General features: G+C 43.3%; 1 protein-coding gene and 1 long non-coding RNA gene across 2 annotated transcripts in view; one reads left to right on the top strand and one right to left on the bottom strand.

Annotated features, from left to right (window-relative positions):
• LOC135001269 (uncharacterized) overlaps positions 1-27,398 on the bottom strand; it is a 177,029-nt gene that overhangs the window by 110,242 nt on the left and 39,389 nt on the right. The gene's annotated exons all lie outside the window — the stretch shown is intronic.
• The window catches only part of GUCY1A2 (guanylate cyclase 1 soluble subunit alpha 2), a 374,872-nt gene continuing 355,344 nt past the window's right edge, over positions 7,871-27,398 (top strand). Inside the window, exon 1 of the mRNA XM_063951569.1 lies at positions 7,871-8,623. Within this exon, the coding sequence (XP_063807639.1) occupies positions 8,381-8,623 (243 nt within the window). The 5' untranslated portion in view covers positions 7,871-8,380. The remainder of the gene's footprint in view (positions 8,624-27,398) is intronic.

The raw sequence follows: 27,398 nt of genomic DNA, 5'->3' as shown, positions 1-27,398 counted from the left end.
AGACAAATGAATAACAAGAATATACTGTAATGAATGATTACCTTTATTGTGCCACAATATGTGTTGTATTTTACTGGTATGACTACTATCACTATATACATTTAATGTACGGATTGGAAGATAAACATTCCACAAACTCAAGATTACGTTGGTGATTCTCAAAATAAGGTCCTCACTGTTGGAGACATTCCCCTATACATGGCCATTAACCACCAATGGCTTGTAGCCGCTATCAATGTTTTCCCCATTGATGGGGGGTGGCTGATGCTACTCATCTGTGAGATGCCTGCAACATAGAAACATAGAATTTTAAGGCATACATGAACCACTTGGCCCATCTAGCCTGCCCCTTTTTTTATCCTTCAGGTAATCTCAACCCTTTTTGATCCTTAGTTGTTTGTCAGGATATTCATATGCCTGTCCCAAGCATGTTTAAATTGCTCTACTGTCTTAGCCTTTATCATCTCTGATGGGAGGCTATTATACTTATCCACTACCCTTTCTGGGAAGTAATTTTTCCATAAATTTACCCTGAACCTTCCTCCATGCAGTTTCAGTGCATGTCCTTGTGTTCTACTACTTCTCTTCCTTTGGAGAATGTCTCCCTCCTGGACCTTGTTAAAACCCTTGATATATTGGAAAGTTTCTATCCTGTCCCCCCTTTCCCTAATAACTATACGTATTGAGATCATTTAGTCTTTCCAGGTAAGCTTTGTGATGTAGGCCATGTACCATTTTAGTTGCCCTCATTTCTACGCTCTCTAATATATTTATATCCTTCTAGAGATATGGGAGCTGGATGTAATGGAGTGTGACACGGCCGGAGCTCCGAGATTCCAGCCAAACTCATAAAAAATTTTAAAGCAGCAAACATTTACAAGGTTTAGGGTTAGGCACCAAAAAGTTAGGATTAGGGTTAGGGTAGGGGGGAGGGTTAGACAACTTACTGCCCCTAGTTGGTATTTCAACTGTTGGGATGCCCCTGTTGGTCTCCCTGACCACCGGCATCCCGACAGCCGGAATTTCATACCCAACATGCTATCCACAAAAGAAAGGTATCAGCAATGTAACAGTCACCGGAGCATTGGTCTGTATTGTACAATGGTCACAGTAAAGGGCACCACACAGGTTCAGTGTGCGGGTATATGGATGGTGAATTAATGAATTATAATGGTTGCTATAGTAAATGGGCTTGGGCTACAGTTTGCTGACCGTTTTCTGTGGTGCTAATGTAGGTTGTTCCAACACTGAGCTCCTGGCTATCTCTGTCTGGAGAATTATGCTTAGGACATGTATGTTTGTATGTGCATAACTCAGAGAAGTATATTTGATGTTGTAAAATACTGACTAATATCATATTAGGATCTACACTCTCATTAAGTATTACATTGCTAATGCTGCTCGTTTCATCTATCTTTATTGTGATATAATCATTAGTGTAAGGAGACCAACCAAGGATTGCTTTTACCATACTTGCACCATGATGTACATTTGAGCCGTCTTTGGTTAATGCCCGGTCTTATGTAGTCTTTTTTTTTTTTTTTTTTGTGGTGCACTGGTCAGGGAATCTATGTAGGGCAAAAATAAAAACTCCTTTAAGCCCTCCTGTGTCTTGTTTGTAACAATAAAGTACTCCAGTCCATCCCATACTGTTCCATCATTCATCAGGTGCAATATCTGATAGAGCAGCCATTGCGTAGGATAAGTACATGCAGGTGGTATTTACCTATCACCAAAGCCACCAAAATTAAGTTCATCCTGTCACCTGTTGGTCTAATACACTTCAGGTCTCCGTAGGTGACCCTTAGGGAGATGAATAAGGTTTCTAGCATAATAACATCTCATGATGGAGACAACTCTGAAATGCCTGTACAAAATCTAAAAGGGACTCAGCTAGGCTTGTACATAAATTGCTTATAGTGCCCACAAATACCATACATGTAGTTGTCTCAGTTTGTGTATCTCAATATACACCCCCATGGGGCTGCAAATTATAATACGCAATGTACAGGCGATTTAGGGGTGATGTTGGGTGCCGTTGCCACAATGGTGTTACACTCGTCGATAGCTCAGAATTGAATTGACACCAAGTTCAGAACACAGGCTACTGCTTTCTTTCTCAACCCATCAAAGTTTATTATACATTGGCAAATTTAGACATACAACACATAGGTTAATAGATAAACTGGTGTATACAGCTGTCCAGAGTTTGATGAAGCCTATAAATCCCCATGCTCCTGTGATATGTGGCCACCAGGGTGCTCCAAACTGCCCAGAGTCCAGTGCTGTTGACACTGCAACCTACAGAATATGGTCGACCTACTTGACTGACAGATGCCTTCTAATGGCATGACATAATTACCAACATATAATGACTGCCTAGCAATCAGTCAGGCAAGATGTTCAGAGAATGTCATTCGTTGGATGATAGAAGAGGCTTGAAGCTCTTCAGCCAGCAACATTACTGTAATAAGCAGTGCCTCCCAGCTAGCATAACCCTTTACCGTAGGTTAGATCTTACTCCAATCACTTTCCCTATATGAATGAAGAAGACATCTAAATGAGAGCATGGAACATGGTATATTTACATTCCTACATACAAGGAGATTCGGTTATCTCTCTGTGATACATCTTGGTATAAAATGCTCACTCAGATATTTTGCCACAAGCTAACCCTGATGATAGTGTGAGGAATATAATGACAGTGCGAGGAATTTATATTGTGTGTGTCATTGGGCTGAGGCACAAGAGTTGTGTAAAAGGACAAAGAGGGAGATGTACTAAACCTTGGAGAGTGATAATGTGGAGAGAGATAAATTACCAGCCAATCAGCTCCCAACTGCCATGTTACAGGCTGTGTTTGAAGGGGTAGCAGTTGATTTACTGACGGATACAATACTGATGGTCGTAATCCTGACAGCCATTGACCGACAGTCAAAATACAGACACTGTCAAAATACCGACATTCAGAATGCCGGCATGTTTAAAATAAGAATACCAATATTTGAAATGCTGATATGTCAAAATGCCGACATGCGTTTTTAAGGATTTTTTGCCCCAAAACAGACTTGTTCATTATTTACTATCCCAGTGGTCCTGGAGGGGTATGTAATAGTGCCCGAAGCTGTGCTCGCCATGCGAGAGGACACGGTACACTTAGATGGTGTCCATGTCGACCTATGTCAACATTTACACAGAAAAACTAGAAAAACTCATGTCAGTATTTGACATGTCGGCATTCAAATGTCGCATAATGAATGTCGGTATTTTGCCTATGTTGGTATTTTGACTGTAGGTCAATGGCTGTCGGGATTATGATCGTCGGTATTGTGTCCGTTGGTAAATCATACTGAACCCGTTTGAAAAATGACAGGAGCTGCTGGGCTGCCACTTTATCTATCACCACTTAGTCACTCTCCCCGGCTTAGTACATCTGCCCCATAAGGCGGGATGCATCAAGCATCACATTTTCAGTGCAATACATCCCACCACTGATCGCATGCATAACGGCGTTTAGTAACACCAATTTGCAATTAAAAATGCAAAGGACAGCTCTTCCAAAAGTGACCTAAAATGGCAATTTTGGAAGTTTGAATGCATTTTTGAGAATAGTGCGCCCCGTCCTACGGGATAAAAGTACTAAGGGTTGATTTGAGGGTTTTAGTCGTTTTACCATCACTTTTGACAATCGACCATTTACTGAAGTAAAAACTAACGGCAAAACGATCAAAAAGCAAACTTTAGAACAGTGTAGAACATCAGACCAACTAGTGGTATTTTTACATAGACAAGTATAGGAGCTGCAGATTTGCCGATGGTTGGATTTAAAATTGACCGTAAAACGTCAAACCCACCCAAACAATAGACCTACTGTACCTGAGACAGGCAAGATTTGGTGGAGCATTGCACAGATCGCTATGATCTCTGCAGGCTTCCTTAGGTGTAAAACTATGTAGATAGTTAAATACCCCCCCAAAAAATGGTGTCCCCATACACACCCCTAAAACCGCTTCTGAGAATCGGCTGGTATTGGAAAATAGGTGGAACTAATGGATTGGGGTTATTTCTACTTTCCCATAACCAGCACCAGGGGGATAAAGCTACAGCAGGGAGACACACAGCGTGGGGTCCACTGCCATAATGTCAAGCAGCCTCAAACTGGCCTCTCAAGTCTGAAATCCCTGGAGATTTTGAGACCCCTCTTCCCCACACCCTCTTGGCTTTGGGTACAGGGGGGAAAAAGAAATAAATAGTTAAATAATATTATTTTTATAGGTACCATACAAGTCCCAGCAAGCCTACCCCAACATGATGGCACTTGTCAAACCACAAGTGCCGACATGCTTGGACATTACGGGCACCTGTAGTCAACCTGTAAAAAAAATATTCAAATAAAGACAGAACATGGACAGCGACTGTCGTGAGCATTTATTAAATTAACACTCCCCCACACATCCTTTGTTCTCTAGTTTATTTCTCACAGAATCTCGGGAAGAGGTCCTCTTCATTCCATGTAGGCATTCATGGGTCTTGGCAAAATACAAAAATGCAGAACTTCACTTTGATGGGCTGTGATGAAAGCGACAGCGTCACTCCCAAAAACTTTCAGCTGAAATGAATGGGACTGCGCTGATTAGCATAGAGCGGTAGCTCCCAAATTTTTTTTTTTTAAATCTATCTAGGCACTTCTAGTTGCCATCGGTTTTGATAGGCAAGGTCAAAACTGTCGTCAGATACAGTCGGCAAAAATGACGGACACAGATGTTCAATCAAAACTGAAATCTGACAGTAAATTGTCTTTTTTTTTTAGCAACACGTCATCTATACCCATCGTGAACCGTCGGGTTTGGAATAGTATAAATAAAATACATTTGCTCCTTAGATAGGAGTGGATGTTGTATTGTCATGGAAGATGTTGGCTTCCTCAGTATTTTTATTTTATCGCTGATTATGAAAACTGTTTCCGTTGTCTCTGATACCGCTTTCAGAGCGCAAATGCCGGGTAGCACCCAATAATTGGAAACGGTCCTTCCCGGGTGCGACCCGGCATTGGACCCTGAGAACTGGCGTCCCAACCCGGCAATATGCCGCATCGGCACTGGCATTTCTATAATGGGTGCAGTGTGTGCGGTGCACATAGGCCCCCTGAGTCCAGAGGGGGCCCCCACCGCACAAACTGCACCCATTTTCTAAATACTCACCCCTCCGGAGTCCAGCAGCGACGTTTACGGCAGTATTAAAACTCTGTGAAAATGGCCCAGCGGCCATTTTCACAGAGTTTGGCACATGCGCAGTAGAGAAATCTCAGGGAAAATGGCCACTGAGCCATTTTCCCAGAGATCTGCGCATGCACAGTAGAATCTGAGTGCTCTAGTGCTCAGACTCTGAGCGCTGCCGGCAGAGAGGAGGGGGCCCGAATGGAGGAGGCTGCACCCGGGCCTCCTCCTCTCTTAAAGCACCCCTGCGGATCGGGTTGCCATCGGGGGCCGCGGCAGCATCCGGTGCGGGGAGGAGGCGGCGCTGGGAGGTGAGATCATCTCCGTGCTGCCTCTCCCTATGCTGTGAACGGGTACCAGGTTGCATTGACCCAGGTAATCCGTTCATACTGCACCTGACCTGGTAATAACCCAGGAAAAACACTTCTTTATTCCCGGCTTGAATTACCGAGTCAGGCGGATGGGAGTGACCCTTTCACACCGCACAGCGACCCACGTTGACCTGGCAATATACTGGGTCGATATCGGGTTATTTGTGCGGTGTGAAAGGGGTATCAGTGATTGCTGGATACATACAGATTATGTAACCTAACCTAATTCTTTTTGAATGAAATTAGATAAAAACTTTGGACGCTAAAAATTTTTTTTTAGAACGCGTTATTTTAATAAAACGAAAATATCTCCACATTGGTAGTGCTTATTCTAAGCTGCTCCCAAATGACCTAGCAGTCACATAGATAATTAACATAAGAACGAGTTATACAAGTTACTCAATTAGAGAGCGCGTAACAATTTATTAATTTACACAATAATTTGATATATTAGAGATAAAAAAATACATATATAACAATAAAATCAATAATAGATTTGAGCAAGCCTACTGTACATCCAGAAAAGACTTATGGTTAGCTCTCCAAGATGTTTGGAATAATGTAACCTCCCTGCTGCATTCCTTCAAAAACTGTGTGCAAGTGTACCTAGAAGAATTGATGCTGTTTTAAAGGCAAAGGGTGGTCACAGAAAATATTGATTTGATTTAGAGTTCTCTTCATTCATCCACTTTGCGTTTGGTTAATTGATTTAAAAAAAAAAACACTATTACTATTTCTATTTTTTAAAAGCATTCTTACTTTGCAGTATTTTTTCCACACCTGCAATTTTGCACAGTACTGTACAGTATGTTTCTTGCAGGGTAGGGCTATGCATCAGAGTTTGGAAAGAGATAAAGCACTAGCCAAGCAGCTCCTGTAATTCAGACCTGATCGCTCGCTAGCGTTTTTTTGCAGCGCTGCAATCCGGTCAAAACTACGCATGCGTATGCACCGCAATTTGCAGGTGTGTCGCACGGGTACAAAGCAGATCACCGCTCAGCGCTGGGTTTGTGCAAAGGATCCGTTCGTACAGGCATTCGCAAGGAGACTGACAGGAAGAAGGCGTTTGTGGGTGTCAACTGAACGTTTTCTGGGAGTGTTTGGAAAAGCGCAGGCGTGTCCAAGCGTTTTCATGGAGGGTTCCTGACGTCAATTCCGGTCCTGGACAGGCTGAAGTGATCGCAGCGACTGAGTAAGTTCTGGGCTACTCAGACACTGCACAAGATCTGTTTGTACATGTCTGCTACACATACATTTGCACACTTGCAAGGCAAAAATACACTCTCCTATGGGCAGCGACTATCTGATCTCAGCAGTGCAAAAAAACCCTAGTGAGCAATCAGGTGTGAATTAGGCCCACAGTCTGTAAAATGACAGAAGCTGATTGGTTGATTGCTCTCCAAGATTTGATTTATCTCCCCCAGCATGAGAGGCATAACTGTGCCTTTGAATGTGTGAAGATACTACTCTGTGGGGTCTATGCCGTATTTTGGATTTGCATCAGCACCGCCACACTGTGTCCCCAGTTTTGACAAGGAGATCAGTTCTGCAGATGTGCATAATATAATCTTTAAATAGTTAAAAAAAAAAAACTTTCTAAACTAAATTAAATATAAAAATTTTTTTAGGATTGGTTTTGAAGAGATGGGGTTATTTTTTCTTTTTTTACATTCCTTACACACTACAGTTTATGCCCGTGTGTGTGGGTCGGGTGCGGGGTGGGGGGTGGAAGGGGGGGGTGCAACAACGCTTGGATAGAGATAAAGTGGAGAGAGGTCAGAGGAAACATGTATCAATGCTTGGAGAAAGGCACAGTGGAGAGAGATAAAGTACCAACCAATCTGCTCCTGTCTTTTTCAAACACAGCAGCTCTTTGATACATATACATAGTCCCCTTTATCTCTCTCCAACCTTTAATACATACGCTCCATAGCACCAACCAGTCAGTTCCTTACTGTAATTTTTCAAACACTGCCTGTTAAATGGCAGTTAGAAGCTAATTAATTGGTACTTTATCTCTCTCCACTTTATCTCCCTCTGATGTTTAATACATCTCCCCTTGTGTGAGAGAACATGAAAGAGATAGTGTAATGTATGTACTGTATCACTGCATGCAGTGGTGATGTCTGTGCCCCCGGGTGAGAGTGTTCTATACACAGTATACTGTATGTGCCACCCTGCTGGAGGGGTACTGCTTTGTGCAGCACTATGCCGGTGAACTGTGTGACTGTGGCAGAGCTGCACTAGCTTGCCATAGTGTGTAATTGGTACCCATAACTCACTATTACAGCTTTGTGTGTCAGAAGGAGGGGGACGTGCCTGTACATCACAGCTGTGAGCAGGAATTTCCACCAGGCACAGTGGTTGGATTTCACAGACCCTTTCTTCCTCCTCTTTGGCCATTGCAATAAGGGTGGGTGGGCTTGTCCCCTTCCCATGCCCGGGCACAGTGTGTCAGGCTGGTGACAGAGGACCAGCATGTGATGATATTGCAGCAGCAGCAGCCTGGGCAGGAGGAGAGGAGGAAGACACACATATAGGATGGGAGAAGGAAGAGCAGCTGCTGCTAAATGACAGAGGGAAAGAGGAGCAGCCAGACGCACGGTGCACCCAGCCGCACAGACACAGGAACAAAAGCGATGCACAGGGGGTGCCAGGCGGCAGAGCCACGCCAGGACCCTCTATATAACTGAGGAGCTGGAGCCCGGCATCGCACCCCAGCATGCCCGCCACCCTCCGCAGCCTGGCATAGCGCACTCAGCAGCTCATGGTGGTTCCCCCAGCGCCGGCAGCATGGCCAGGAGGAAGATCTCATCCGAATCCTTCAGCTCGCTGGGATCTGACTATCTTGAGACCAGTCCGGAGGAAGAGCCAGAATGCCCCTTGGCAAGGATGTGTTGGAACGGCAGCAGAAGCCCCTCGGGGTCGCAGGAGCAGCACCCACCGCCGGCTGTTGGCCCCAGAAGGGCGACCAGAAGGAGACGGGTGAATCTGGACTCCCTGGGGGAGAGCATCAGAAAACTGACTTCTCCCACGGTAAATGAGAGGGACCCTGTAGCGACCGGGCACAGATGGAGGGGGGTGGACCGGTTAAAGATATATAGGGATGCATGACCTGTCGGAACCAGTTACAAATAGGGGTGCATGACCCTGCAGCGATAAGTTACAGATGGATAGGGAAGCAGGACTCTGTAGGGATCAGTTACAGCCAGATAGGGATGCCTGACCCTATAGGCACCAATTACAGATGGATAGAAGTGGATGACCCTGTAGGGACCGGGCGGTTACAGATGGATAGAGGTGGATGACCCTGTAGGGACCAGTTTCAGATGGATAGAGGTGGATGACCCTGTAGGACCGGTTACAGATGGATAGAGGTGGATGACCCTGTAGGGACCGTTTACAGATGGATAGAGGTGGATAACCCTGTAGGGACCGGTTACAGATGGATAGAGGTGGATGACCCTGTAGGGACCGGTTACAGATGGATAGAGGTGGATGACCCTGTAGGGACCAGTTACAGATGGATAGAGGTGGATGACCCTGTAGGGACCGTTTACAGATGGATAGAGGTGGATGACCCTATAGGGACTGGTTGCAGATATATAGGGATGCATGACCTGTAAGGACCAGTTACAAATAGGGGGGCATGACCCTATAGTGATAAATTACAGATGGATAGGGATGCATTACCTGTAGGGACCAATTATAGCCAGGTAGGGATGTATGACCCTGTAGGGATCAGTTATAGATGTATAAGGATGCATGACCCCGTAGAGATCAGCATGACCCTGTAGAGATCAGCATGACCCTGTAAAGATATAAAGGGATGCATGACCCTGTAGGGGCTGGTTACAGTTGGATAGGAGTGCATGACCCTGTAGGGATCAGTTATAGATGTATAAGGATGCATGACCCTGTAGATATCAGCGTGACCCTGTAGAGATCAGCATTACCCTGTAGATATCAGCGTGACCCTGTAGAGATCAGCATTACCCTGTAGAGATATAAAGGGATGCATGACCCTGTAGGGGCTGGTTACAGTTGGATAGGGGTGCTTGACCCTGTAGGGATCATTTACATATGGTCAAGATGCATCACCCTTAGGTATCGGTTACAGATGGCTAGGGATACACAACCCTGTAAGGACTGATTACAGATGGACAAATATCTATGACACTGTAGATAGCGATCACAAATGTATAGGGATTCATAACTCTGTAGGGACCAGTTACAAGATGGATAGGGATGCATGGCCCCATAGGGATTGGTTACAGATGGATATGGATACATGACCTCGTAGGGATCGGGTACAGACGGATAAGGATTCATGACTTTGTCAGGACCAGTTACAGATGGATAGGGGTGCATGATCCTTTAGGGACCAGTTACAGATGGATAGGGGTGCATGATCCTTTAGGGACCAGTTACAGATGGATAGGGGTGCATGATCCTTTAGGGACCAGTTACAGATGGATAGGGGTGCATGATCCTGTAGGGACCAGTTACAGATGGATAGGGATGTATGACCGTGTAAGGATTGGTTACAGATACAGTAGATATGGATACATGACTCTGTAAGAATCAGTAACAAATGGATAGGGGTGCATGACCCTGTAGTGATCGATTATAGATGTATCAGGATGTATAAACCATTAGAAACTAGTTACAGATGAATAGGAATGCATGACCCAGTAGGGGTCAGATACAGATGGATAAGGGTTCATGACTTGAAGGGATCAGTTACAGATGGATAGGCATGCATGATCCTGTAGGGACCAATTACAGATTAATAGGGATACATGACTCTGTAGGTACCGGTTACAGTTGGCTAGGGCTGCATGACCCTCTAGGGACTGGTTACAGATGAATAGGGATGCATGACCCTGTTGGGGTCAGTTACAAAATTATAGGGATGTATGACCCAGTAGGAACCAGTCACAGATGGATAGGGTTATATGACCTAGTAGGAACCAGGTACAGATGGATAGGGATGCATGACCCAGTAGGAACCAGTTAGAGACGGATAAGCATGTATGACCCAGTAGGAACCAGTTACAGATGGATAGGGATGTATAACCCAGTAGGAACCAGGTACAGATGGATAGAGATGTATGACCCAGTAGTAACCAGTTACAGATGGATACGGATGTATGACCCAGTAGGAACCAGTTACAGATGGATAGGGATGTATGACCCAGTAGGAACCAGTCACAGATGGATACGGATGTATGACCCAGTAGGAACCAGTTACAGATGGATAGGGATGGATGACCCAGTAAGAACCAGTTAGAGACGGATAAGCATGTATGACCCAGTAGGAACCAGTTACAGATGGATAGGGATGTATAACCCAGTAGGAACCAGGTACAGATGGATAGAGATGTATGACCCAGTAGGAACCAGTTACAGATGGTTTGGGATGTATGACCCAGTAGTAACCAGTTACAGATGGATACGGATGTATGACCCAGTAGGAACCAGTTACAGATGGATAGGGATGTATGACCCAGTAGGAACCAGTTACAGATGGATAGGGATGTATGAGCCAGTAGGAACCAGTTACAGATGGATAGGGATGTATGACCTAGTAGGAACCAGTCACAGATGGATAGGGATGTATGACCCAGTAGGAACCAGTCACAGATGGATACGGACGTATGACTCAGTAGGAACCAGTCACAGATGGATAGGGATGTATGACCCAGTAGGAACCAGTTACAGATGGATAGGGATGTATGACCCAGTAGGAACCAGTTACAGATGGATAGGGTGTGTGACCCAGTAGGGACCAGTTACTGATGGATAGGGATGTATGACCCAGTAGGAACCCTTACAGATAGACAAAGATGTATGACCCAGTAGGAACCAGTTACAGATGGATAGGGATGTGTGACCCAGTAGGAACCAGTTACAGATGGTTAGGGATGTACGAGCCAGTAGGAACCAGTTACAGATGGATAGGGATGTATGACCCAGTAGGAACCAGTTACAGATGGATAGGGATGTATGACCCAGTAGGAACCCTTACAGATAGATAAAGATGTATGACCCAGTAGGAGCCAGTTACAGATGGATAGGGATGTGTGACCCAGTAGGAACCAGTTACAGATGGTTACGGATGTACGAGCCAGTAGGAACAAGTTACAGATGGATAGGGATGCATGAGCCAGTAGGAACCAGTTACAGATGGATAGGGATTTATGACCCAGTAGGAACCAGTTATAGTTGTATAGGGATGTACGAGCCAGAAGGAACCAGTTACAGATGGATAGGGATGCATGACCCAGTAGGAACCAGTCACAGATAGATAGGGATGTATGACCCAGTAGGAACCAGTCACAGATGATAGGGATGGATGACCCAGTAAGAACCAGTTACAGATGGATAGGGATGTATGACCCAGTAGGAACCAGTCACAGATGGATAGGGATGGATGACCCAGTAAGAACCAGTTATAGTTGGATAGGGATGTATGACCCAGTAGGAACCAGTCACAGATGGATAGGGATGTATGACCCAGTAGGAACCAGTCACAGATGGATAGGGATGGATGACCCAGTAGGAACCAGTTACAGATGGAAAGGGATGTCTGACCCAGTAGGAACCAGTCACAGATGGATAGGGATGGATGACCCAGTAAGAACCAGTTACAGATGGATAGGGATGTATGACCCAGTAAGAACCAGTTACAGATGGATAGGGATGCCTGATCCAGTAGGAACCAGACACAGATGGATAGGGATGTATGACCCAGTAGGAACCAGTTACAGATGGATAGGGATCTATGACCCAGTAAGAACCAGTTACAGATGGATAGGGATGCCTGACCCAGTAGGAACCAGACACAGATGGATAGGGATGTATTACCCAGTAGGAACCAGACACAGATGGATAGGGATGTATAACCCAGTAGGAACCAGACACAGATGGATAGGGATGTATGACCCAGTAGGAACCAGTTACAGATGGATAGGGATGTATGACCCAGTAGGAACCAGACACAGATGGATAGGGATGTATGACCCAGTAGGAACCAGTTACAGATGGATAGGGATGTATGACCCAGTAGGAACCAGTCACAGATGGATAGGGACGTATGACCCAGTAGGAACCAGTCACAGATGGATAGGGATGTATGACCCAGTAGGAACCAGTCACAGATGGATAGGGATGTATGACCCAGTAGGAACCAGTTACAGATGGATAGGGATGTATGACCCAGTAGGAACCAGTCACAGATGGATAGGGTTGGAGCGAGATGCAGGAATCTAGAAAAGTGTATGCATATATTAATTAGCACTTGTGGGGCCCAAGACCATTAAATGTAGAATTAATGAAAGAGAATCCTTTACACCCTGTGAGGACAGCATATAGGGACTGGCATGTCAGCCACTGAATGTCAGGCACTTAGTATAGATGAGTGACATTTGGCCGGACTGCCATTAGACATATGCTGCTCATTAGTGTCACAGCATCCAGAGACATGAGCCAGGTAGATGTACTGTATGGCCATATCCTACTTCAATGCCAGAGTATCTTATAGATTCCCTGGTATCCTATAGAACCTATAGATATCTCCTGTTTTCTAGCACATGATAGGTATGTAGAAGTAAAGATATATATATATATATATATATATATATATATATATACTGTGTATATATATATATATATATATATATGTGTGTGTACATTTATACAATGATGTCCATATCGAAACCTTCATTTCCATAGAAACACTATTCTATATATAAAATCCAGACATTGCAAGTAAAATGCAACTTGCCGTATTACTTATTATTTTACCTGATTTATCATGTGCTATTTTTTTGTAATATTACTATCGTTAACGTAAACATTAATGTGTGTGTGTGTGTGTGTGTGTGTGTCTGTATGTATGTATGTATGTGTCTGTGTGTGTGTGTGTGTGTGTGTGTGTGTGTGTGTGTGTGTGTGACTGTATGTGTGTGTGTGTGTGTGTGTGTGTGTGTGTGTGTGTGTGTGTGTGTGTGTGACTGTGTGTGTGTGTGTGTGTGTGTGTGTGTGTGTGTGTGTGTGTGTGTAGAGTGTTATGTAATTTGTAGTAGAGCTTACAGTACAGTAGAATTTTGTCTAGTTTGTGACGTGTACTCTGGTTAAGGAAACAGAACACATATATGGGGATACCCCAGGATAGGTTCATAATGATCTGATTTAAGGATGTTTTCATGTTGTATAGTGAGATAATCCTGTGTACAAAAACACAAAGGCACAGGGGTAGCTGTAATGGATTTAGTACTGATATACTATTTGTGTGTATTAGCAGTACATGGCTGTGGACCTTCGTCAGAGGAATAGACAATTTGTGGGGGTGTAGGTTGTGATCAAGGGTTGGGAGAATATAGAAACAGAAGGGACAGCACTGACATACCCCGTTTATCTTCACGTAGCTAGGAAATGATGAGAGCTAAGGGGCGTATAATCGGGGAAGAGAGCCTGGCTCATTATAGTCTACACAGTGCTTTGTCATCTGCAGTGTGTATTTAATGTCACAAGTCAAATCCACAAACCCAGCTAATTGCACAGTGACCTGAAATGCTTAAAGAGAACATGTTTTGTGAAGTAAATAGTAACAATCAATATAGAATACATAGTCACGTAAATCAGTTGTGAGTTAACTTCCTTGCACAGTAAATAAGGGGCAGATTTTTGGAGAGAGCTCGGAGAGAGATAAAGTACAAACCAATCAGCTCCTAACTGTCATCTTTTCAAAAACAGCCTGTGACGTGGCAGTTAGGAACTGATTGGCTGCTACTTTTTCTTTCTCCACTTTATCTCTCTTTAGGCTTTGATAAATCTATCCCTTAAACTAGTGCTTTAAAAAGTACATACTGTATGAAGAAGTAAATCTTTCCATACCTACGTGTAATAATGTATACCCAACACTTAGCGGAGGCAGCCATTTTGTATACAGTAATAATATTGCATATATATGATCACAAGTAAGTACTGACCAACGTTCTTCATGTCTCAGTGGTATATGTATTTCAAATGAATTAATAGTTTGTAGCCTCAAAAATATTGGTTAATTAAACAAGATGCTTAATTTCACTGTATGTAGGTAACTGTGGATTTTAGTGGTACACCTTAGCTACCAATACTTAGATAGGAGTCGGAGTACTGTAAGTAGATTTAGAGTGCACAGTATAGAGGCATCTGTTGATGTGACCAATAATCTTGTGACTTCTAGTGGTTGCTCTCCTATCCTCAGCCCACCATTCTGGAGCAGGGTGAGGTTACAGTGGGTGGAATTTGTGCAGATCATTAACCCGTGTCATGTCCGTTCTGTCCACATACATCTTTATGATGTGCTTATTATATACACGTTCATTGTGAAATTACAGTATGTTTTTATTTATTTATAAATACTGTTCTTGGCTCATACACACCTTACATAAAAATTCCCTTCCCCAACAGCAAGTGTTCTGGTTTACCCCCTTTCTAAGCCAGCTGTCTCTGTCTGACCATTATCATTCAGTCATATATAGGGGGTAATTCCAAGTTGATCGCAGCAGGAAATATTTTAGCAGTTGGGCAAAACTACAGTATATGCACTGCAGGGGAGGCAGATATAACATGTGCAGAGAGAGTTAGATTTGGGTGTGGTGTGTTCAATCTGCAATCTAATTTGCAGTGTAAAAATAAAGCAGCCAGTATTTACCCTGCACAGAAATAAAATAACCCACCCAAATCTTACTCTCTCTGCAAATGTTATATCAGCCTCCCCTGCAGTGCACATGGTTTTGCCCAACTGCTAAAAAATTTCCTGCTGCGATCAACTTGGAATTACCCCCATAGTTAGCAATTTAAATTTGATACATTTCCATGAGTATATGAATATATAGAACATATTGTACAGTATATAGAACAGTAAAACGTCCAACATTTTCATAATTGCCCTAAGCAACAAACCATTACAGATTGGGATACATGCACAATTTTTGATCTCTCCTCACAACTCTTCACCCTATTAAGTTATTTTATTTTATTTATTTATGTAGTATGTATGCACTGTATGTATGTATGTATGTATGTATGTATGTATGTATGTTTGTATTTATGTATGTATGTATTTATTTATTACTTTCTACCTCCCTTCATCCACATTTATTCTCCCATCAGAGCATTCCTCTGATGCCTCAATAATACAAAAGTGCCTCATCATTCTAGCTTACCACCTTTCTTGATATCCATCAACTCTCCTTAATTTTCCTATCATCATTATCTTCAGTACATAATTATTCTTCCTCATACCCTTTGGCTTCTTCACATCTCTTAATACATCCTCATTCTCCCTCAGACCCCGCTGAGTCCCTCACCACCTCATCTAATGCCCTCAACCGTCCCATCCATCATTTTTATAGTTGACTGATCATGATGTATCACAATTATGGAACTAAGCCAACACTGTACTTTAATGAAAGTTACTGTAGCTGAAACAGTAAATTTATCAGAAATGTCAGGGTGCATGAATAATCATGATATTTAGAGTCCTAAATTATTATATACCATTAATGGCGCAGTTGCCGTCTTATCCACTGTATTTTTGGTGTGGAATAATGTAGGACTTTAAACTTCATTTTTTCCACACATGGTCACTTTTGAGCATAAGCTGATACATGTCCATTCCTCAGAATTGCTACAATGTTTCAGATAACTATATAATTGTATCGTACATTACTTGATCAGCCATTAGATATGTAAACTGATTAAAATTTTATGAGTAATTGAAATAAACCAGAAATGTCCTTTAAATGTGTATTCCAGATTACATGTCTTAGCATACGGTATTAGCAATTGTAAACTTGCAATATTTGCAGTCAGTTCTTATGCAATATGAGTAATGTGCCAACAAATATAAAACTATAATAGCCCACCCTATAAAACTATAGTTTCCCACCCTATAAAACTATAGTAGCCCACCCTTTGACAGTGCTGTAGAGTTCAGCATAGTGTCAACGGGATCCAGTCTCTAGGTTGACAGTAACTAGGTCGACCACTATTGGTCGACAGTAACTAGGTCGACAGGGTCTTTAGGTCTACATGTTCTAGGTCAAAAGGTCGACACAAGTTTTTCACAATTTTTTTCGATACTTAACGATCCACGCAGACTACAATTGGGAATAGTAACCTGTGCCGAGTGCAGCGTTAGCGGAGCGAGGCACCTTGACCGAAGCATGGCGAGTGAAGCAAGCCATGCGAGGGGACACGGTGCACTAACTGGGGTTCCCGGTCACTGTACGGAGAAAACGACACCAAAAAAACATAAAAAACTCATGTCAACCGTTTGACCTGTCGACCTACACCATGTCGACCTAGAGACCCTGTCGACCTAAACTATGTCGACCAATAGTTGTCGACCTAGTTACTGTTGACCTTGCATACCACACCCGTGCCAACACAGGAAGCCACTTACCCAGTGTAACACAGCAGTGGCGCAGTTTTGGTCCTGCTATACGCCTTGATATGTCCAAGTGAAAATAGAGTATCACCTCAACAAATAGGCTTGCAGACTAACATGCAGAGGCAGAACTCTGGGAGGCAACTGAGTCACCTGCCGCCGGGCTCCTGCTTTGAAGTGGGGCACCTCTCCTCCTGTTCCGTGTGTTCAGTGACATTAATCAATTAAGTTAATTGACAACAGCCAGTAACTCTTCCGTAGCCAACTTTCCCACTAGTCACTACACCTTACAAATCACACCCTCTTTATTATAGATATACTGGAAGCAGACACCTTACTGATGAAGCTATTTGCTCCTATAAAGGAAACTTGAGAATTCTAACTATATGAAGTTATTTCTCTGACAATTACAAGTAACTTCATATAGTTAGAATTCTCATACTTCCTATGCAACAGCAGATATCTCCATCAGTAAGGAGCCTGTTTCCAGTGTAATAGGTTGTGGGTTCTAATCCTGGATATGACACTTGCAAAATAATTGTCAGAGAAATATTCAGCATTGGGAGGGACTGAGCAGATCTATGTAGTGTGTGGTAGAGATGAGCGGGTTCGGTTTCTTTGAATCCGAACCCGCACGAACTTCACTTTTTTTTCCACGGGTCCGAGCGACTCGGATCTTCCCGCCTTGCTCGGTTAACCCGAGCGCGCCCGAACGTCATCATGACGCTGTCGGATTCTCGCGAGGCTCGGATTCTATCGCGAGACTCGGATTCTATATAAGGAGCCGCGCGTCGCCGCCATTTTCACTCGTGCATTGAGATTGATAGGGAGAGGACGTGTCTGGCGTCCTCTCCATTAGAATAGAGATAGATAGATTAGATAGAGAGAGATTGTGCAGAGTCGCAGACAGAGTTAGTTTACCACAGTCAGTGACCAGTGCAGTTGCTAGTTAACTTTTATTTAATATAATATATCCGTTCACTTCTCTCTGCTATATCCGTTCTCTGCCTGAAAAAAAAAACGATACACAGCACAGTCAGTCACACAGTGTGACTCAGTCTGTGTGCACTCAGCTCAGCCCAGTGTGCTGCACAGTCATCAATGTATAAATTAAAAGCTTATAATTAATTGTGGGGGAGACTGGGGAGCACTGCAGGTTGTTAGCAGGAGCCAGGAGTACAATTATATTAATTAACAGTGCACACTTTTGCTGCAGGAGTGGTGACCAGTGCCTGACCACCAGTATAGTATTGTTGTATACTACTAATATCTCTTTAAATATCAACCAGTCTATATTAGCAGCAGACACAGTACAGTGCGGTAGTTCACGGCTGTGGCTACCTCTGTGTCGGCACACGGCAGGCAGTCCGTCCGACCAGAATTGTATTATTTATTATTATATACCTACCACCTAACCGTGGTTTTTTTTTCATTCTTTATACCGTCATAGTGTCATCCTAATTGTTACGAGTATACTACTATCTCTTTATCAACCAGTGTACAGTGCGGTAGTTCACGGCTGTGGCTACCTCTGTGTCGGCACACGGCAGGCAGTCCGTCCGACCAGAATTGTATTATTTATTATTATATACCTACCACCTAACCGTGGTTTTTTTTTCATTCTTTATACCGTCATAGTGTCATCCTAATTGTTACGAGTATACTACTATCTCTTTATCAACCAGTGTACAGTGCGGTAGTTCACGGCTGTGGCTACCTCTGTGTCGGCACACGGCAGGCAGTCCGTCCGACCAGAATTGTATTATTTATTATTATATACCTACCACCTAACTGTGGTTTTTTTTTCATTCTTTATACCGTCATAGTGTCATCCTAATTGTTACGAGTATACTACTATCTCTTTATCAACCAGTGTACAGTGCGGTAGTTCACGGCTGTGGCTACCTCTGTGTCGGCACACGGCAGGCAGTCCGTCCGACCAGAATTGTATTATTTATTATTATATACCTACCACCTAACCGTGGTTTTTTTTTCATTCTTTATACCGTCATAGTGTCATCCTAATTGTTACGAGTATACTACTATCTCTTTATCAACCAGTGTACAGTGCGGTAGTTCACGGCTGTGGCTACCTCTGTGTCGGCACACGGCAGGCAGTCCGTCCGACCAGAATTGTATTATTTATTATTATATACCTACCACCTAACCGTGGTTTTTTTTTCATTCTTTATACCGTCATAGTGTCATCCTAATTGTTACGAGTATACTACTATCTCTTTATCAACCAGTGTACAGTGCGGTAGTTCACGGCTGTGGCTACCTCTGTGTCGGCAGTCGGCAGGCAGTCCGTCCATCCATAATTGTATTATTATTATAATATATACCACCTAACCGTGGTTTTTTTTTCATTCTTTATACCGTCATAGTGTCATACTAGTTGTTACGAGTATACTACTATCTCTTTATCAACCAGTGTACAGTGCGGTAGTTCACGGCTGTGGCTACCTCTGTGTCGGCAGTCGGCAGGCAGTCCGTCCATCCATAATTGTATTATTATTATAATATATACCACCTAACTGTGGTTTTTTTTTCATTCTTTATACCGTCATAGTGTCATCCTAATTGTTACGAGTATACTACTATCTCTTTATCAACCAGTGTACAGTGCGGTAGTTCACGGCTGTGGCTACCTCTGTGTCGGCACACGGCAGGCAGTCCGTCCGACCAGAATTGTATTATTTATTATTATATACCTACCACCTAACCGTGGTTTTTTTTTCATTCTTTATACCGTCATAGTGTCATCCTAATTGTTACGAGTATACTACTATCTCTTTATCAACCAGTGTACAGTGCGGTAGTTCACGGCTGTGGCTACCTCTGTGTCGGCACACGGCAGGCAGTCCGTCCGACCAGAATTGTATTATTTATTATTATATACCTACCACCTAACCGTGGTTTTTTTTTCATTCTTTATACCGTCATAGTGTCATCCTAATTGTTACGAGTATACTACTATCTCTTTATCAACCAGTGTACAGTGCGGTAGTTCACGGCTGTGGCTACCTCTGTGTCGGCAGTCGGCAGGCAGTCCGTCCATCCATAATTGTATTATTATTATAATATATACCACCTAACCGTGGTTTTTTTTTCATTCTTTATACCGTCATAGTGTCATACTAGTTGTTACGAGTATACTACTATCTCTTTATCAACCAGTGTACAGTGCGGTAGTTCACGGCTGTGGCTACCTCTGTGTCGGCAGTCGGCAGGCAGTCCGTCCATCCATAATTGTATTATTATTATAATATATACCACCTAACTGTGGTTTTTTTTGCATTCTTTATACCGTCGTCATAGTGTCATACTAGTTGTTACGAGTATACTACTATCTCTTTATCAACCAGTGTACAGTGCGGTAGTTCACGGCTGTGGCTACCTCTGTGTCGGCAGTCGGCAGGCAGTCCGTCCATCCATAATTGTATTATTATTATAATATATACCACCTAACCGTGGTTTTTTTTTCATTCTTTATACCGTCGTCATAGTGTCATACTAGTTGTTACGAGTATACTACTATCTCTTTATCAACCAGTGTACAGTGCGGTAGTTCACGGCTGTGGCTACCTCTGTGTCGGCAGTCGGCAGGCAGTCCGTCCATCCATAATTGTATTATTATTATAATATATACCACCTAACCGTGGTTTTTTTTTCATTCTTTATACCGTCGTCATAGTGTCATACTAGTTGTTACGAGTATACTACTATCTCTTTATCAACCAGTGTACAGTGCGGTAGTTCACGGCTGTGGCTACCTCTGTGTCGGCAGTCGGCAGGCAGTCCGTCCATCCATAATTGTATTATTATTATAATATATACCACCTAACCGTGGTATTTTTTTTTCTTTCTTTATACCGTCATAGTGTCATACTAGTTGTTACGAGTATACTACTATCTCTTTATCAACCAGTGTACAGTGCGGTAGTTCACGGCTGTGGCTACCTCTGTGTCGGAACTCGGCAGGCAGTCCGTCCATCCATAATTGTATTATTATTATAATATATACCACCTAACCGTGGTTTTTTTATTGCGCCTCATTGCACCTCTTTTTTTCTTTGCGTCATGTGCTGTTTGGGGAGGGTTTTTTGGAAGGGCCATCCTGCGTGACACTGCAGTGCCACTCCTAGATGGGCCCGGTGTTTGTGTCGGCCACTAGGGTCGCTAATCTTACTCACACAGCTACCTCATTGCGCCTCTTTTTTTCTTTGCGTCATGTGCTGTTTGGGGAGGGTTTTTTGGAAGGGACATCCTGCGTGACACTGCAGTGCCACTCCTAGATGGGCCCGGTGTTTGTGTCGGCCACTAGGGTCGCTTATCTTACTCACACAGCGACCTCGGTGCAAATTTTAGGACTAAAAATAATATTGTGAGGTGTGATGTGTTCAGAATAGGCTGAAAATGAGTGTAAATTATGTTTTTTGAGGTTAATAATACTTTGGGATCAAAATTACCCCCAAATTCTATGATTTAAGCTGTTTTTTAGGGTTTTTTGAAAAAAACACCCGAATCCAAAACACACCCGAATCCGACAAAAAAAATTCGGTGAGGTTTTGCCAAAACGCGTTCGAACCCAAAACACGGCCGCGGAACCGAACCCAAAACCAAAACACAAAACCCGAAAAATTTCAGGCGCTCATCTCTAGTGTGTGGCTGGACCCAGTGGCGGTTCTTGCCACGGGCAAGCGGTACTTTTGCCCGGGGCGCCGCCTTCCGGAGGGCGCCGGCGCCATCCGGAGGGCGCCACACCAGGGCAAGATCTGCCACTGTGCCCCCCGCAGTGCCCTGCTGTGCCCCCCCCCCCCGCTTTGAAGGGAACCAGACGCGTAGCGTCTAGTTTCCCTTCATTGAGAGGACCTTAGTTGTGCGGTGCGCGATGATGTCATCGCGCACCGCACAGCAAAGGTCCTCTCCATGAAGGGAAACTAGACGCTACGGTCTAGTTTCCCTTCGTGTAGAGGACCTTTGCTGTGCGATGCGCGATGACGTCATCGCGCACCGCACAGCATAGCGGCACAGACACTAGGGGTCATAATTGACCTCTAGTGTCTATGCTGTTCTATGGGAGAGACGTAATAACGTCTCTCCCATAGATCGAAGAGAAGAGAGAGGGGAGAAGAGCGGTGCCGCCGGCGGAGGGGGTCTGGATCAGGAACGGGGATGGTAAGTATTCTTTTTATTTATTTTTTTATTTTCTTGCAGCGTCGTGACCACGCCCCCAAATGAAGCCACGCCCCCATATTTTGCCCGGGGCGCCACAACTCTTAGAACCGGCCCTGGCTGGACCCCTACTTAGATATGCCTAGTTGCAACAGTTTTGTAGTAGCTTCATATAGTTAGAATCTGCAGGCTTACTATGCAGGAGTAAATTACATACATGGGGGGGACACCAATATTTTTCTTGCCTCCGGGCAACTGAGACAAACTTACGCCACTGCTAACATGACAAGGGTTGTGGGAGAACAGAAGTTTGTACAGGATGAGGGGAACTGGGTGTCGTGAAGGGAGATGATAGTACAGCTATTAAAATGGCATATTGGTGGAGAGGGTACAGTTTTAGTAATGTTCATTGCTGTGCAGAGTGGCAGACACATTTTAATTTTGAAGAGATAACTTGATTCATCTTTGATTCATACCTGCTGGGTTTTAGAGCATCATCAATGTTTATTATTTGTCATTACAAATCATAGAAAATACAAATCATAAGTGTAAACAGAACAAGTATATACTGTGGTTCAGACCTGAGACATAGGCTGGAGAGGGGATAGGGTCGTTAGGTCGACCACACTTAGGTCGACAGTCATTAGGTCGACATGGTCACTTAGTCGACATGGAAAAAGGTCGACATGCGTTTTTAAAAAAAAAATGTCAAATTTTTTACACTTTTTCATTCTTTACGATCCACGTGGAATATGCTTTGGAATAGTAACCTGTCCCATGCAGCGGTAGAGGAGTGAGGCACCTTGCCCGAAGCATGGTGAGTGAAGCGAGCCATGCGAGGGGACACGGTGCACTAATTGGGGTTCCCAACGACACCAAAATAAGTAGAAAAACAACAACTCATGTCGACCTTTTTACATATCGACTTTGTTCATATCGACCTAATGACTGTGTCGACCTATTTCAGGTGTCGACCTAGTCACTGTCAACCAATAGTGGTCGGCCTAATGACTGTTGACCTAATGCATATCGGCCCTATGACTCATACCCGATAGAGAGGCCCTTCTTTTAAGAACTCAGTCTTGTTTTATGCTGTACATTGTCTCTGCGTGGCATTTCTGCATAAAAGTGCATATGCACTCACAAGAGTAATATCTACTAAAGTTCCCACTGTATGTCCCCCGACCTCTCTTGATTGTTTAAGCTGTTAATAAGTCATTGGATTTATTTATTTATTTTTGAGAAAAGTAGACAGTTAACTTTAAAGCAGCAATACCCAATAGAATATTTTTATTTTTAATTGCAAGTTAAGTACCCTTCTGCAGTCATCACACATAGGGGGTAATTCTGAGTTGATCGCAGCAGCAAGTTTGTTAGCAATTGGACAAAACCATGTGCACTGCAGGTGGGGGCAGATATAACATGTGCAGAGAGAGTTAGATTTGGGTGTGGTGTGTTCAATCTGCAATCTAAATTGCAGTGTAAAAATAAAACAGCCAGTATTTGCCCTGCACAGAAACAAAATAACCCACTCAAATCTAACTCTCTCTGCACATGTTATATCTGTCCCACTTGCAGTACACATGGGGGGTCATTCCGAGTTGTTCGCTCGGTAAAAATCTTCGCATCGCATCGATTTTCCGCTTAATGCGCATGCGCAATGTCCGCACTGCGACTGCGCCAAGTAAATTTGCTATGCACTTAGGAATTTTACTCACGGCATTTTCATCGTTCTGGCGATCGTAATGTGATTGACAGGAAATGGGTGTTACTGGGCGGAAACAGGCCGTTTTATGGGCGTGTGGGAAAAAACGCTACCGTTTCCGGAAAAAACGCAGGAGTGGCTGGAGAAACGGGGGAGTGTCTGGGCGAACGCTGGGTGTGTTTGTGACGTCAAACCAGGAACGACAAGCAGTGAAATGATCGCAGACGCCGAGTAAGTCTGAAGCTACTCAGAAACTGCTACGAGGTGTGTAATCGCTATATTGCGAATACATCGTTCGCAATTTTAAGATGCTAAGATTCACTCCCAGAAGGCGGCGGCTTAGCATGAGCAAATCTGCTAAAATTCACTTGCGAGCGAACAACTCGGAATGACCCCCATGGTTTTGCCCAATTGCTAACAAACTTGCTGCTGCGATCAACTCAGAATTACCCCCATAGTAATTTCTCTTAGCTAGCCTTCAACAAATCAGTATCAGCTTTCATTATCTCTCTGGAGGGTCAAACCTTTAAAAAAGGCTTCCTCACGCAAACACAATTAGCCTAGGCAAGATCACAGCACTCAGCATGTCATGTGATGGCAGTGGGAGGAGAAGGAGGATGTCACAGGACAGATAGAGCTCAGAGAGACATCCCAAAGCTACTCTGCTCACTACATCATCTATAGGATCTTGTGTCTGTGGTTGCCATGAAAATCCCAAATCATAAAACATGCTAAAGAAATGTCAAGTGAAAATTGGTAAACATCAATATTTTATTCTTACAGCCAACTCTAGGGAGTTTTCCGCCTCTCTGCACAGCTAGGTGTACTGCATTGTATAGACATCCGAAAGCTGAGTAGACGCACCTTGATTTGTTGTTGTAGCTGGGCATCCATGGTTTGATCAGAATGTGCACCGAGATTCTCATGTTACTTCTAGAAGTTATATTACAGGGTTTATAATAATACACAGTATCAGTTTGTACTATGTATGAATATAGTTTTAGGGGCTCATTTATCAAGCCTTGAAGAGTGATAAATAGCGAGGTGATAAAATATCAGCCATTCAGCTCCTAACTGCCATGTTACAGACTGGGTTTGAAAAATGACAGTTAGGAGCTGATTGGCTGGTACTTTATCACTGTGCTATTTATCACTCTCCAAGGTTTGATAAATCCGGGCATCAGGTGCTTTAAGTGTAGACCTGCATCTGAACCTTAGTTTGTTGGCTCTTATGGATCAATGCTTTAGTACGGGGTCAGGGAACTTTTCTACCTTTTACCCCAAAATATATTTAGTTACGCCGATGTTACCCCCTTGATTTGAAAGGAAGGAAATCATATATTATTGTGCATATATACTGGTTATCGCTGTTTATATGGCATTTCTGAGATACTGTATATATATATATATATATATATATGTATATGTATAGTATCTCAGAAATGTCATATATATATATATATATATTTTTTTTATATATACAGGTTGAGTATCCCTTATCCAAAATGCTTGGGACCAGAGGTATTTTGGATATCGGATTTTTCCGTATTTTGGAATAATTGCATACCATAATGAGATATCATGACGATGGGACCCAAGTCTAAGCTCAGAATGTATTTATGTTACATATACACCTTATACACACAGCCTGAAGGTCATTTTTAGCCAATATTTTTTATAACTTTGTGCATTAAACAAAGTGTGCCTACATTCACACAATTCATTTATGTTTCATATACGCCTTATGCACACAGCCTGAAGGTCATTTAATACAATATTTTTAATAACTTTGTGTATTAAACAAAGTTTGGGTACATTGAGTCATCAGGAAACAAAGGTTTCACTATCTCACTCTCACTCAAAAAAGTCCGTATTTCGGAATATTCCGTATTTCGGAATATTTGGATATGGGATACTCAACCTGTATATATATTTATAAATTATTTTATTTATTTTTTATTATTTTTGCTAATTATTTTTTGCCAATGAATGGGTTAATTAGCACTTTCTCCCCAAAACACCAGAATGACTGTAAGAAAGATGGATGAGGGTGGAAGGAGGGGGGACAGGCGACTTTTAGGAGGCAGATGGTCACATCCTCAACTCAGTAATGTCAGTGGGACTTTCCCACAGTTATGTGGGCCACTGTCTGATTTTGCGGAACTCCGTCAGTGGTCAGTCACAGAACACTTCAAGTTCTGTGTGTTTGTTGGCGGGCTGAGGGCGGGAGGACAGGACAGGGCAGGATGGGCGGGAGTGAGGGAGCGCGGTGTGACGTCAGCACATCACGAGCCAGGCGGTGCTGGACAGGGCTGTGTCTCGCCAGCGCGACCTTCCATTACCCCCAGGAATTTCATTTTTACCCCATTTGGGGTAATTTACCCCTGTTCCCTGACCACTGCTTTAGGAGCATCAATGTATCTTAATAGATACATTAAAGTTGTTATTCAAAAATGAGATTGCTGTTGATCCTGAGTCACAATATGACTTTGTTGTTTAAAGATGAAGCAGGCTGGCAGAATATTGTTATTATTTCATTTATTTAGTGCAATCATATTCTGTTGTGCTTTACAATTGGGAACAAAAGAGAAATAAATAGACTGGGTAGTAACAAACACACAGAGGGATAAGAGGGCCCCGCTCACAAGCTTACAGTTTTATAGCAGAATAGGTATTGGATGCATGAGAAGAAGTGCTACATGTTGCACATTGGTCCAGGCAGGATGATTGGTGGCGATATGATCCTGGGGTCGGCGGGTTATGTGAGTGTACAAAGAGAACTATGTAAAGTGATGTGTGGACTGTATAAAGGTTAACACTAGAAAGTTTGGAGGATAGAAAGTCTTGCCGTGCATTGGAGAAGGGTATGGGTCATTAGGTCGACCACTATTGGTCGACATGCATTAGGTCCACATGGTCACTAGGTCGACATATACGAGGTCGACATGGAAAAAGATCGACATGAGTTTTTTTACTTTTTTTTGGTATCGTTTTCTTCGTAAACTGACGGGAAACCCCAATTAGTGCACCGTGTCCCCTCGCATGGCTCGTTTCACTCGCCATGCTTCAGGCAAGGTGCCTCGCTCCACTACCGCTGCGCTCAGGTTACTATTCCCAATCGTAGTCCACGTGGATCATAAAGTATGAAAAAGTAAAACATTTTTTTTTGAAACTCACGTCGACCTTTTTCCACATCGACCTAGTGACATAAAGCATGTCGACCAATAGTGGTCGACCTAATGACTGTCAACCTAAGCGTTGTCGACCTAATGACCGTATCCCTTGGAGGGTACAGGCTCAGTAAAGCCCTGTGACTGTGGACAGGTAATTAGTGTAGGTGAGAGACACAGATCTTGCGCAGAGTGGAGGAGACGAGTTGGAGGTTTTTAGGATAAGAAAAAAGATGTTTGTTGGTGTTGGTAGGTTGATAGCCTTATACTGATGTTGGTAAATACAGGTAACCAATAAAAGGCAGAAGATGAACG

This window comes from Pseudophryne corroboree, chromosome 2, assembly GCF_028390025.1.
Source record: "Pseudophryne corroboree isolate aPseCor3 chromosome 2, aPseCor3.hap2, whole genome shotgun sequence".
Lineage (NCBI taxonomy): Eukaryota > Metazoa > Chordata > Amphibia > Anura > Myobatrachidae > Pseudophryne > Pseudophryne corroboree.
The sequence above is the reverse complement of the archived record's forward strand: the minus strand, read 5'-3'. Positions and strand labels throughout refer to the sequence as shown.